The 13,778-nt window shown below is 42.0% G+C and overlaps 1 protein-coding gene and 2 non-coding genes across 4 annotated transcripts; 1 reads left to right on the forward strand and 2 right to left on the reverse strand.

Moving 5' to 3' along the window:
- The first annotated feature begins 9 nt into the window (after nucleotides 1-9).
- exosc9 (exosome component 9) lies at nucleotides 10-10,219 on the forward strand. 2 transcript variants are annotated; one of them, XM_084930321.1, is made up of 12 exons: nucleotides 10-153; nucleotides 368-462; nucleotides 552-671; nucleotides 1,433-1,535; nucleotides 1,656-1,793; nucleotides 1,929-2,011; nucleotides 2,899-3,031; nucleotides 3,591-3,679; nucleotides 3,802-3,948; nucleotides 9,722-9,888; nucleotides 9,963-10,038; nucleotides 10,138-10,219. In XM_084930321.1, the coding sequence occupies exons 1-12, from the start codon at nucleotides 88-90 to the stop codon at nucleotides 10,199-10,201; spliced, it is 1,281 nt and encodes a 426-aa protein (XP_084786447.1). In that variant the 5' UTR covers nucleotides 10-87; the 3' UTR covers nucleotides 10,202-10,219. The 2 variants fall into 2 exon arrangements, with proteins under 2 accessions (XP_084786447.1, XP_084786446.1); XM_084930320.1 differs by lacking the exons at nucleotides 9,722-9,888; nucleotides 9,963-10,038; nucleotides 10,138-10,219 and adding exons at nucleotides 4,260-4,426; nucleotides 4,530-4,605; nucleotides 4,705-5,038.
- On the reverse strand, nucleotides 5,217-5,288 carry trnaq-cug (transfer RNA glutamine (anticodon CUG)). The gene has a single exon. It is a non-coding gene; the product is annotated as a tRNA-Gln (tRNA).
- trnai-aau (transfer RNA isoleucine (anticodon AAU)) lies at nucleotides 5,586-5,659 on the reverse strand. The gene has a single exon. It is a non-coding gene; the product is annotated as a tRNA-Ile (tRNA).
- Nucleotides 10,220-13,778: the final 3,559 nt, after the last annotated feature.

The following is a 13,778-nucleotide window of genomic DNA, read 5'->3' on the forward strand; positions in this document are numbered from 1 at the left end:
TCCGGGTTAGAGTTAAAAAAAACATCGATGGCGGCCACATGCTTTTTGGAACGGTGAATCAGATCAGTATATTATAACAAAAACAGAATGAAGGACACACCGCTGTCCAACTGCGAGCGGGACTTCCTGCTTAAAGCCATCGAAGAGAAAAAGGTGGGTGCGATAATCAGCACGCGCTGTTATGTGTGTGTGTATGTGTGCGCGCGCGCAGCCTGAGGATTTAACATGAAGGCCATATATCAGTGTCCTATCCTGGCATCGTTGCTCTGTTTTAGAGAGGATTGATGTGTATTATAATGCCTTACCATAGCACACCTACAGGCTTTCATCCGCACTCATGTGTCCTGTTTCTGTTCTCTTCCTTCAGCGCCTGGATGGACGGCAGACCTATGACTACAGGAAGATTAAGATCAGCTTTGGGACTGACTATGGGTGCTGCTTTGTGGATCTGGGACAAACCAGGTGAAGCTGCAGCCACATGTTTGCAATCGTGTGTCAAACTGAGCATCTGTGTACACTGAGCTCTGTATTCACTGTACGGCTCCCCGCAGGGTCATGGCGCAGGTGTCGTGCGAGCTGGTGGCTCCTAAAGAAAACCGACCGAATGAAGGAATCATGTTCTTCAACATCGAGCTGTCCCCGATGGCCTCACCGGGATTTGAGCAGGGAAGGTGAGGATGAACCTCACTCTTTGAATTCAGCTCATTCATTTATGTTCGCTGGAATATAAAGAAATACGCTTGGGTTTTTTTTTCTATGGAGTGTAGGGACATTCTTCCTGAATTTAATTAGATCTGGTGACTGGAAAGCATCCATAATAAGCTTCCATGTTCTGAGGCCGTGGTTCCCAGTTGGATGAGGGTGGAGTACCGACTGGGTTGGGGATGTATGCAGCGGGAGACTGATAAAAGGACTGGTGGCACTTTTGTTTTGGTGAGGAAAAAGGTTACCATGAAACAACAGCTGTCCATCTATGCCACCACGAGCTGTGGTTAGTGACTGAGATTGTGGATGCCAGCGACAGACATGAGCTCCTCCAAAGGCAGTCTGTGCTGAGTCGTAGAGCCAGGGTGTGGAGCTCGTTCTTTCAGGAGGCGCACAGAGTACAGCTGCTACTCCTTCATAGAGTAAGGAACTAGCTGAGGTGGCTTGGGCATCTGATCTATGTGGCTCCTGGCTTCGAAGTGAGGTAATTAAGGCTTGATCTACTGTAGCTACCTTAGCTTACCAACAATTCTGTTTACATGGAAATAATATGTAAGAGGACCTCTGTGTTTGGAGAATGATAGCTGGTGAATTATAGATGACCTGTGCAGTTATTGTTAATTACAAGTTTCCGAGTAGTGGTCGTCCCCTGAGGCTGTCTGGTTCATTTAGACAGACTGCTGGTCCAGAGAGTGTAAATCATCTGTGGGGTTTTCTGTGTTTCCAGACAGTCTGAGCTGTCAGTGAAGCTAAACAGACAGCTGGAGAGGTGCCTGAGGAACTCCAAGTGCATCGATACAGAGTCTCTGTGTGTGGTGTCTGGAGAAAAGGTAATACACACACACACACAAGACAGACACACACAAGACAGACAGAGAGAAGCTTTATCTATTGATTGATGATGATGATGATGATGATGATGGTGGAGGTGCCTGCTTGCGGGTTTCTAGGTGTGGCAGATCAGGGTGGATGTTCACACACTGAATAATGATGGAAACCTGATGGATGCCGCCAGCATCGCCGCCATCACCGCTCTGTGCCACTTCAGGCGCCCTGACGTCAGCACCCAGGGACAGGAAGTCACAGTGGTGAGTCAGCAGCACCACAGCAGGTGGTGTCTGAGCTTCCCTGGACCTGCTGGGAGAAAATTGATGATGTTATTGTTTTCATGAGAATTCTGCTTTATGTTAGCTGTAATTTTTTTTTTAAATTTCTGTCTTCAGTACAGTCCAGAGGAGAGAGACCCCATTCCTCTGAGTATCTACCACATGCCCATCAGCGTCAGCTTCGCCTTCTTCCAACAAGGGTAAAACACTGCTTCTCACAAGATTTTTTCTCCTCTGTATCAAAATGTTAATGTCATGTTTACAGGTGCAGCATGTTTTAGTTAACTCAGTATATTCAGTAGTGTTTATAGAGAGTCACTTCAGACCTCCACCAGAACAAAACTCGTGGAGGGGCAGCCCTCATCAGCCTGCCACGACCAGCTAGGGAGTGAGGGGAAAGCAGGAGACAGAGAGAAGACAAAAGTATTAGTGGTATACGCTCACTGGATACATTGTTAGGTACACCTGTTCAGCAGCTTGCTAAGCAGCTCAGTGCATTGAGGCATGAAGACAGTGCCGTGGTTGCTGGTGTTACACGGGCCAGGGTATTTCAGAAACTGCTGATCTTCTTTTCCCACATGCAAAAACATCACCTGGTCTGACAGCACCTTGATTTCTGCTGTGACATTTGCATGATAGCGCCTGAATTTGGGGTAAACGATGTGAAAGCATGAATCAGTGATATTGTGAGGGACCTTTTTTTGGGAAACTCTGGGTTCCTCAGGACCAAATGTGCATTGTCTCAACTCCACAGCCTGCCTGAGGGTTGTTGCTCACCATCTTTATGATCAGTGCACACATGATAAAACTCAGATCATCTCAACCTGATACTGGCGAGGTGTACCTAATAAATTTGCCAGTGAGAGTGAATATAAATTTGACTTTAGCGGCACAACTGACTGAGTGTTCAGGGTCACCTGATCCAGCCTCAGCATTTAACTGTAGTAACATGCAGGCGATCAGGGGAGTAACTTAACTGATCTCAGGATGTTTTCTTAAAACAGTCCACTTATTTTCTGCTGACCTTCTGAGTACCCGCAGGTGACCACTTGTTTGAACATTAACCTTCCTCATTGTTTCTCTGCAGCACTTACCTGCTGGTGGACCCGTGTGAGCGGGAGGAGCGAGTGATGGATGGCCTGTTGGTAATCGCCATGAACAAACACAGGGAGATCTGCTCCATCCAGTCCAGCGGAGGCATTATGCTCCTTAAAGAGCAGGTGAGCTCCTTAAAAGCTCTTTGTTACTGTGAGTGAGTGAAAATGGGCTGATTTCCAAAAGGCATAAATTAAGAAATTAATTACTTCAAAAATTCTATTTTTTTTTCAAAATGCAAAGTTTCGTGAGGACTTATGAATGGGAGATATGACATGTGCTGAAGGTATCTGCAGCAGCAGAGTCTTTCTTGTTTGGAGTTTTCCAACTATTTGTCCTGCAAATGTTGTTGCATACACTCCCCGCTGAGGTCTGTCCACAGATTTTCTGTGATTAGGCCACAGAGGTCTGTAGATATCATGGCAGAACCTCATGAGTTTTAATTAAGATCTTTGTCCAGTTGTCTGATCTTTAGCTTTGTTTGAAACAGGCTGCTCCCAAAATCTGCTGGAATATAATTGAATCAGTTCATCCCTCTGCCAGTGAAATATTACAAGGCCCAAATGATTTTTTTTGCTTACTCTAAAATTAACAGATACTTGGCTGATATGTTGGTGAAATAACTGTTCAGTACAATAATTCTTTATCAGAGCAATAGATTTTTTTTTCTGTGTTTTGTTGAAGGTGATGAGGTGCAGTAAGATAGCTGGTGTCAAAGTGTCTGAGATCACAGAGCTCATCAGTGAAGCCCTGCTGAATGACAGGAAAGCCAGGTGAGCAGAGACTTAGTCTCACTGCCAAACTTCAGTCTTAAACTAGAATCATTTTCGAAGCTAAATTAAAAACAGTGTATTTTCCTGTATTCCTGTATTTAAAATGTGTATTTTAAATACAGGAAGGCCGGTGGAAAGTGTGGATTTGCAGAGTCCATGCCACAGGACCGAATCACAGCTCTGAAAAAGGACGAGACTCCGGTTGAGATGACAGATGTGACAGAAACAGCCAATGGCATCATCCAGAAGGGCGAAGCTGCACCTCAGACGTATCCTGAACCGAATTACAAGCTTGGATATAAAGCATATAAAAAATGGGACACAGTGTCATGGCATTCTTTCAAATGGCCAGCAGGGGGCGATTGCCAAAAACAGATGCCACTTTTCACTTTGTTACGTCTATAAATGCTTTTGTAATGAGTTAGTGGTCTTAAATGGCAGTTTTAAGTCAACAACATGAAGTTTATTTTTAAGGTTTATAACTGAATGACTACATCCAGATTTTATATACAGTCTGTGATAGCAACAAAGAAAATGTGTTCACTTCCTTGTTCTTAGTCTCCTTAACTACACATGCTAGGGTGCCATCCCCAGTGGTGCCAGTCCCTGGTGTTGGACAGGTGGGGCAGGGGCTGCAGAACAGTTGGGGACTGGAGGAGGATGATGAAGATGACTATGAAGAGGAAAAAAATGACAACAGTGGTGACGAGCAAGTGGAAGAAGTGACAAAGATGGATGTGGGCGAAGGTGGTTTATTATTTGTTTATTTGGACAGTTTGATGTAAAAGTCAGGTTTGCTGATTAGAGAAAAAGAATAAAAATGTGCTTGAACTGAGAGTTTGTCTTACAGGAGATGTGGTTGAGATATCAGACAGTGAAGAGGAAGATGTGGTCATACTAAACCCTGAGGTGCCAGAAAAACCAAAGTAAGCACAGCTGTTCTTTTCTAATGAATGTAATTAACAGATAAATATTATTTTTATATTGATGTGGTTGTTCTTAATTCATTTTTTTATTGCTCTCAGAAATACAGGCTCCAAGTCTCACCAGAAGGGGGCAGCAGCATCCAAGAAACGGCAGAAAAAATGAGGAACGACTGCAGATGGGGATTTGTTCCAAAACGTCAAAAGGTTTTATTATAAACACTGAGCTGGATTTCAACGAGTCCCACCTGAAGTGACTGCAGCTCAGAAACAAAACATTAACTTGATGTTTGTAACTGTTTCACACAAATGTACAGAAAGTGAAAATGTTAAAAGATAGTTCATCTGTGCACACCAGACTTTTATATTTCAGTTTGTTTACATTGATGTATTTCCTACGTCGATTTCAAATAAAATTAAATAGCTTTTTTTCTAACAGCGTTTCTGGCTTCATCTAATGGGTTTTATGAATGATAAATGCAAACTGAGAATCTGTAAATATCCTAACATCGTTTCAATGTGTAAACTAATTAAAGTAAGCACGTGTTGTTAATGGAAGACATTTACAATTATGATAAAGATAAGGAGTAGCAGCTGGAGAGAAGTAAAAGTTTAGGTTCCACCGAGATTTGAACTCGGATCGCTGGATTCAGAGTCCAGAGTGCTAACCATTACACCATGGAACCACCGTTGTGACACACTGAGAAAGTTTCATTGATATAGACAACATGATGGCATTTCGTTAAAGTCTATGAAACTACTTTTCCTCACTGAGAACGATACAGTTTTTCTGAAAAAGAAAAGAAAAATCTTCTTGCTTCGTCAAGCAAGTTAGCTGAAGTTAGTTAGCATATTTGTGATGAGATAGCCCCGATATGGACTAGCATGCGAACAAGACCTCGATAAAGGGAAGAAAACTGCCGGATGATCAGATGTTTGTATGAGCGAAAGAACGCTTGAAACAACATAAAAGAAAATAGAGTTGGCCCGTACGGGGATCGAACCCGCGACCTTGGCGTTATTAGCACCACGCTCTAACCAACTGAGCTAACCGGCCACGTTGAACCTGCCTATCAGTCATACTTAAATAACTCACAGGTTTCATAACAAATGGCAGCTACATAGCACCAATTATATAACCTCTGTGGCGGATGTAAGAACACCATAAATCAGTTTCTAAATCACTTTTGGTCCTACACCCTGGTGTACACACTTAAATGTAGGCTGCAGAGTACTGACTACAGATTTTTGATTATGTGCTGAAAGCTTTAAACCATTTACAGTTTTTTCTGATGGCTTAAGCACATTTTTTGTAACTATTGGCTATTTTTGCAAAACTCTACACACAAATAAGAAAACCCTCCACCAAACCAGCAAAACATTGTAGTTTTCTTGTAAAATCTAGTAAAGCTTGCTTAACTCTCCAAACCTTTGTAAAAATGGTATTTTCGTATCAAACAATTAACACAAGCCATCACATTAATAAGCACACAATGCACCAAATACACACTGATGGTATGAATAAAAAACACATCTGGCTTTTGCTTTCTCTGTACACAAGGTAGGCTATGTCAATTTGAGGTCATACATTTGTCATAGGTAAGTAAACATAGAGGGATCTGAACTTCATGTACTAGTGTTTATTCACACACATCAAAACAAACACATGTGTTTATTTCCGAGTCAAAACAAAAATAGTAATAGCAGGCGGCAGGCAGTGACCAGAGACTTCCGACACTGCTTCCCATATCCGGGTTTTGTCCTATTATCTGGTTGCTTCACAATCGGACTACCGAAGGCGCTCATAGCGGTAAGGACGAGCTGACGGCGACGGCCACCGACACACAAACACAAACACGACACACTTTCGCTCATTTCCCCTCCATCTCTGCTCCCCAGTCTCTCTCCCCCTCCAACCCCCCCGAAAGCTGCACAGCTTCTTCTTGTTCATCACTCAGAAAACTTGTTGAAAACATGCTCGCTAATCGCTGCTTTCTTTCTCGGCGCTCGCTCCACCTTTTTTTCCTCCAAATTCTTTTGTTTACAAAGAAGTCCGGCCCCTCGTTGGAGCCAACAGGCTGCAGTTTGGGGCTTGGATTGTGCTCTGTGTGGAAATGACAAGCCCGGCAGCTGATATTTGATCTTGTCCTGCGAGATCAGTGCGGCTTCGTGCTCAAAGGGAGGCTGAAAGTTTTTTTGTTGCTACTTTGTGTGTGTGTGTGGGGGGGCACTTTCAGTTGTCAGGTTCTGAAACTACTCAGTAACTTCTGGAGGATGGCTCGCGGTGTTTTTGCATCTAAAAAATAACTTCTGCTTTCTTGTTCTTGGGTGGAAATTGTTCTGCAACACAGGAGAGCATTAGCATTGCAACACTGCTTCCTTGCTCTCGGCAGCAGCAACAGCAGTTAATGCTCCAGCCTGCACTGTAACCTTTGTCACATACTCTCAAAATCTGCAGTCTGTCCCCAGTGTCACACACACACACACACACACACACACACACACACACACACACACACACACACACACACACACACACACACACACACACACACACACAATCAAAGCCACCCACGGACTTAAAGCAACCTGCCAGCTGACTTCAGATGAATGCCACAGTAGTTTGTGAACATTTGTTACACTGTCATTAACTCCTAGCTCTTCAGTTTCGCTCATGAATGCAGCGATCGCATAACATGTTTAGCAATTACCTCAATAGCTGCATGCCCTTGTGAAGATATTGCATTTGTCATTACAGTCAGAGTGGGTTTTTATAGGAGTGCTAGGGTGTTTTCCTGTTGGTAGGGGGCAGTGGTAACATATGGAGGGCTGGTGAATTGCTCGTGGCTGTCCAGGCTGTGAACGATCTTGTTTTTGTTGCTCAGATGAGAGATCTTCACTCCCGGTGTTTTGCTGTTTGTGTGAGAGAGGCTGTAGGCAGACGCAGTGGCGGTTTTTTGATATGGGCGACATGCGCCGTTACCCAGGGCGGCATCATGGCACCGGCAAAATAAAAGTTGCTCGCTAAATTTTATCACACACATATATGCGAAAAGTGAGCGCGAGGGCCCTCGGTGCGCCTCCTTGCTGCTGCTCAAACGGAACCTGTCGAAAGGGGAGGGGGCGTGCTGCTTCCAAATAGTGCACATTTCATTCATAATATTGTCAGTGCAAGCCCATTATGTGTTAACTATTTTTCCTGAGTTGTGTGAAATCTCAGAAAAAAACCCTACAAACCTAATCTGTGCACTGAAGTGTAGGTCTGTTAGGTTATGTTGTGGGGTTGGGTGTTGATACTGGAGTGCAAAATTACTGATGGAAGATGGACAAGAAAAGGTCAAAGCCATCAGGTCCTCAGTTTAGAAAAGAAGAGAAAAGAATCCATTTGGATACTCTCTATCTCTCACTATGTAAAATATTTATCTGGTTAAATCCAGTATGGCTTCGACAACAGTTGTCACAATAAAATATGTCAATGTACAGTCCTTAATATGTTTTGTGTGTGTGTGTGTGTGTCGGGGGTAGGGGGCAGGGGACGACAGAGGGAGTGTGTGGGCACCAAACAGGCTAGGACCACCCCTGGCTGTATGCATTTTGTCCATTCCTAAGTTGTGAGACTTCACCAGCCAAATATATGAATCACTAAGACTAATGTAAAATTTTCAGTTTCTTTCTTTATTGAATAAACTCTGGCCAAGGGAACCAGTGAGACAAAATCCAAAATACTGTTTTTAGTTATCAACATTTGAAATGATGAAGGCAATTGAAAAGCAACACAAAATTAGATGCCTTGTGAGTTTTGTCCAAGCGCAGCACCTTGAACATTTCTCTGTACCATTGTGTAACAGTGGGGGGCTGTCTCTGAATCCACTGAAACAGTACACATCACCTCGCTAAATGTAAAAGTTTACCTAACAAAAGCATCTGTACACAGAGAGATCCTTCTATAGATAGACCCAGAACGAACAGCACAGGGTTCAGTGGGATCGTCTGGTGAAAGAATCTAGTAATTAACGGACATTGCCATATGCAATGGTAGTAGGTCCTCACATCTGTATTGAACTTTACACTAAGAGGAGAAATCTGAGGATGAATTTTATTTAGAAACTCTGGCGTACGCTGCAGTCTATGCAAGATTCTGTAATGGCTTTCCTGGAGTCCAGGAAAACAATTTCTTGGCAGATCTAAAAGTTTTGGACCATGCTTCTGCACTAAGCTGAAATTCGAGGTCGGTTTCCCACCGAACCCTGGCCTTATCAGTGGTTACAAAATTCAAAGACAATAATTTCCCATAACAAAGAGAGATAAATTTCTTTTTTGTGATTATTTCCTCATTAAATTTAAGAAGAAAGCTTTCAATAGGATTCAAAACAGGTTGATTGGCTGGAAATTTAAGGGAATTTACAAAATGCCTTACTTGCAGGAACCCAAAGAAGTGTTTCTGTGGTAAATTATATTTAATTTGAATTTGATTAAAAGCCATAAAACTACCCCTTTCAAACAGATTGCAAATAAATCTTATATTTTTAGAACGGCAATCATCAAATATACTAATGCCAATACCTGGAAGGAAAGCTTTATTCCTAATTAGAGGCTGTAGTGCACTAGAAAAACCTCTTCTTCCAACGTGGGCAGCAATATTATGCCAAACATTAAGTGTAGGCGTCAAAATGAAATTATTTCTGACACCAAGAGGAAGGTCAGCCAGATCAATAGATAGAAGACTAAGAGGCGAAAGAGGGTCACAGCAGCAAGTATCTACCGGTGGCTCGCCTTGGTATAGAAAGGTATGTAACCACCCTGAGATTATTTGTGCATGGCAAGCCCAGTAATAATATAAAAGGTTAGGAAGTTCCTGGCCCCCCTCATCTTTAGGCAGTTGTAAAATCTGTATCTTTAGTCTAGATTTCTTCCCATGCCATATAAATTTAGAAAGATATCCCTCAATACCTTCTGTTTAAATCTTTTGTTTACAAGGAGCAGCCAATCAGAAGCTAACAAGCTATAGGCATTTTGTTTTTTTAGGCTAGGCTATGCTAATGCTGAGAAAAAAATTATTAGCAACAAAGAAAATGTGTTTCACGTCCTTGTTCTTAGTCTCCTTAACCACACATGCTAGGGTGTCATCCCCAGTGGTGCCAGTCCCTGGTGTTGGACAGGTGGGGCAGGGGCTGCAGAACAGCTGGGGACTGGAGGAGGATGATGAAGATGACTATGAAGAGGAAAAAAATGACAACAGTGGTGACGAGCAAGTGGAAGAAGTGACAAAGATGGACGTGGGCGAAGGTGGTTTATTATTTATTTATTTGGACAGTTTAATGTAAAAGTGATGTTTGAACTGGGAGTTTGTTGTCTTACAGGAGATGTGGTTGAGATATCAGACATTGAAGAGGAGGAGGTGGTCATACTAAACCCAGAGGTGTCAGAAAAACCAAAGTAAGCAAAGCTGTTATTTTCAAATGAATACAGTCATCAGACAAAGGGCTACGCACATATTGATGTGGTTGTTCTTAATTCATTTTTTATTGCTCTCAGAAATACAGGCTCCAAGTCTCACCAGAAGGGGGCAGCAGCATCCAAGAAACGGCAGAGAAAATGAGGAAAGGCTGCAGATGGAGATTTGTTCCAAAACGTCAAAAGGTTTGATTATAAACACTGAGCTGGATTTAAATGAGACTGCAACTCATTAACAAAACATTAACATGCTGTTTCTAACTGTACTGAATACAGATTTTTGGTTATTTGCTTCATTAAAGATTGTCTGTGAAGGTTCTCAGTCATCCAGGTCATCGTAGTCAAAGGAGCTTGCAAAGAAAAGCGTCTGGACTTCTTTAAGTTACTTGAAAGTAACTTAAAGAAGTCCAGACGCTTTTCTTTGCAAGCTCCTTTGACTTCATTAAAGATTATCAAACCTTTAAACCATTTAAAGTGTCATATGCTCCTGTTCTTCTGCTTCCAGTTGCTCCCATTAGGGGTCACCACAGGTCATCTGCTCCCCATCTCACCTTGTCCTCCTCTGTCACACTAGCCCTCTACATCTCCTCTGCTTGTCACTTCTTGGTCACTCCCAATGAAAAACTTAGCATCCTCACCTACACCTCAACTTCCTGTCTACTGTCAGTGCCATCGTCTCCGATCCATACATCATAGCAGGTCTCACTACCATCTTGCCAAACTTACCTTTTACTTTTCCATCCATCCATCTTCACTTCCTCTGCTCTTCTAATCCTCACTGCATAACCTCCTGCAAATCCTGCTCATGAAAACACTCATAAAACTGAATTAAATAGATATGAAACTGGTATAACACACTTGTTTGTGCAATGAAAAAAAGTAGACATGAACAGCAAACCTCAGATAATAAGCACAGACAACAATGGGACATACATAGTTTAAATCAGTAAGGAAATTGCACAGATCCTAGAAAAGGATAACTGGCGAGGTGTGAGGTTTAAATCTAAAATATGATTTTACTTACTTTTTAAAGATGATGTAAGAAATTTATGAAGCTTGCAGCTGACATCTGACAAAATGAAACATGGCAAGTCCACTTATTATGTAATTAGTGGGGTGGGATTCTTTTCTCTTTGAGTAACTGGTACATTGTGTGCCTAGGGCTTCTAATTGGGATAGATCACAGCCAACATTTAATACCTCAAACACAGATTCAGACTCACAAACATTTCAGAGAGGTAAGATTATGTAAGCGGCTTCGAACAACCTGGCATCAAATATCATCAATATAGCAAAACAGTTGCTCTCAGACCACAGAATATGGAGTTCAAAGGGCAACAATGCAGTAGCTATGTCCACCTTTTAAATACAGCCTATGCTTGTAACCTAAAAGATCCACAAAGGATCCGTTACAAACATCAAAGCGGAGACACCCAGAGGTCCGGTACCCAAGCTCTGGGAATCAGACCAATTTTGGCTGTGCAAGGTCGCCTAATCAACATTTGGCAGGTAGTTTTAAGGTTACGTCTGATCAATTCAGCATGTGCATAGAAGATTATATAACGATGTATCTGTATGTATTTTTTATCTTAACAAAGTCACCAATCCTGTTTGCTTACTGATGGAGTGATATGTAATCACTAGAAAAACAAAAAAAAGTCTTTTAAGCCCCTGTAAATCAGACGTGCTGTTCCTGGAAGCCTCTTGGCACCTGATGCAAATACTCACATGACTCAAATTCTCTTTTCTTGTGCATCTGCATGCTTTTACCCGTATCGGCTTGATCACCTGTGCAGCATCCTTTGTGTACTAGTTTATTTGATGAATCAGAGGTCAGGATTGTGAAGCAGCTCGGGACTTGTTCCCTAGTGCACCAGTACATGGTGATGAAGGATCTAAAACCCATCGCAGAGCCACACCTCTGCTTTCACTTCAGATGTCTGTGTTTCCAAAGTTATTTCCTCAAAACAGAAACACATGATTAACTGCTATGTAACTCTGTCAGATTTGCTCTGGTAAAGTCCTGTATGACTGTGTAATCCTCTAATTACATTCTTCCTCAATTCTTCATTAAAGCCTACTCAGTTTTTTATGTCTTTTTTCTTCTGGTTGGCTGATAAGATACAGCAACGGTTCCTGTCTTTTTTTCCCCGGGCAGACACACAAGGCTTACACACCAATACACGTGCACGGCCTGGTGTCTCAGTCAGTGGAAAAGTACTGAACAAAGCAGTGACTGTGAATGCTCACCACCCCTCATCACTGCCATCAGTGGTCTGACACACAAGCTAAGGTGGCCTAGTGGGTGTATTCAGTGACACACAAGGATACTGTTAAATCAAACTCGTAATGTGACCACTCAGTGCACAAGCAGGGTCTATATTACTCCAATAGCAGACACTCCACCAGATTATTTAATAGCCAATATTGTGTTACAGTGCTGGAACAGGTTAAGTCTCTTAACTTGGCTAGATTTATCACAGGGTTAAGTGTACCTGAGCTCACTCTGTTTGCAGCTTTTTAAATATACATAAAAAAGATGCTCTTCTGCTATTGGCTCTGTATGATGTCAGTGAGAGCAGAGATACTAAGTATGGCCATCGCAGGCACACAGTTCTGGCCGTGAGCGCAGAAGCCCCACCTACCTGCTGTTTGGTCATTCTGTTTACGAGGGACAGCCAATAGGAAGAAAGTTGTTTAAAAGTAGAGGCGCTACGCGGAGCTGCATCAAGACCCAGTGTAGGGTAAATAAGGATTATTTTGGACTGTGAATAATGCAAAGCTGTTCTAAGCATAAAGATATGGAGTAAAAAGCTCCCATTTTAAGTTGTCAGCTTGGGCAATACTGCAACGCTTCCACTGAAGCTTCCATTTCTGGATCTGTGGAAGTCCTGTTGTGATAACTTTCATTACATTAAAGATCTTTTCCAGAATTTTGAAACTTTTGAACTTAATTTCATGTTGGGGAACAAGACAAAGTTACAGGTGGGACAAATATGGCAGGTAGGGATGGTGGTAACCAATGCTCCCTCTAATTTTTCATGTGTCTGAGCGAACACACAAACTCCCTGAGCGGACACTTGGACCACTGTGAGCAACATTAGGCGTGTGCACTGTGGTCACGCCAGCACTGAATCCATCCAAGTTACATGGTTTATTAAATTACAGCATTTACATTTATGTTAGACTACTTTTAATTAACTGTTTTAGCCCACTTACAATGAAAATTTAAAAAAAAATCTTGTTCATGACCTGTGTAGTATGTTAACACTATTGGAAGTAAAAATAACTTGAACTCCAATTTTGAAAACACAACTTTATTTTTTTTATTTTTATTTTTTGCTCTGACTTGTATTATGAGTCTGAGTCTGTGGTCTGGGAGAGAGTCTGTAACTCTCTGTCTGCAAAATACAGTATATAATGACCAATGCTGGGCAATTAATTATATAGTTACTTCTTCAAAAAAGTAACTGAGTTATGCAAACAACAAAGTTTTTTGCAGCCGTTTACCTAAAAATGCAGCCAAGGCGTTTTTTTTTAAAGAAACATTTCAAACAATTTATGGAACAATCAGCTGTTCTGCATCAAATTTGATGCCACACAAATTATTTGTGCCACTCCAAAGAATAATTTCTGTCCACTATGAGATAAAGGAGAACAACAGCCTGATACCTGCAGGCCTGACAACAGGAGATGTATCACTCCTGTAACACCTGTAACGT

The sequence above is a fragment of the Perissodus microlepis genome, chromosome 6 (assembly GCF_051167445.1).
Source record: "Perissodus microlepis isolate ML-2025 ecotype Zambia chromosome 6, ASM5116744v1, whole genome shotgun sequence".
NCBI classification, from domain to species: domain Eukaryota; kingdom Metazoa; phylum Chordata; class Actinopteri; order Cichliformes; family Cichlidae; genus Perissodus; species Perissodus microlepis.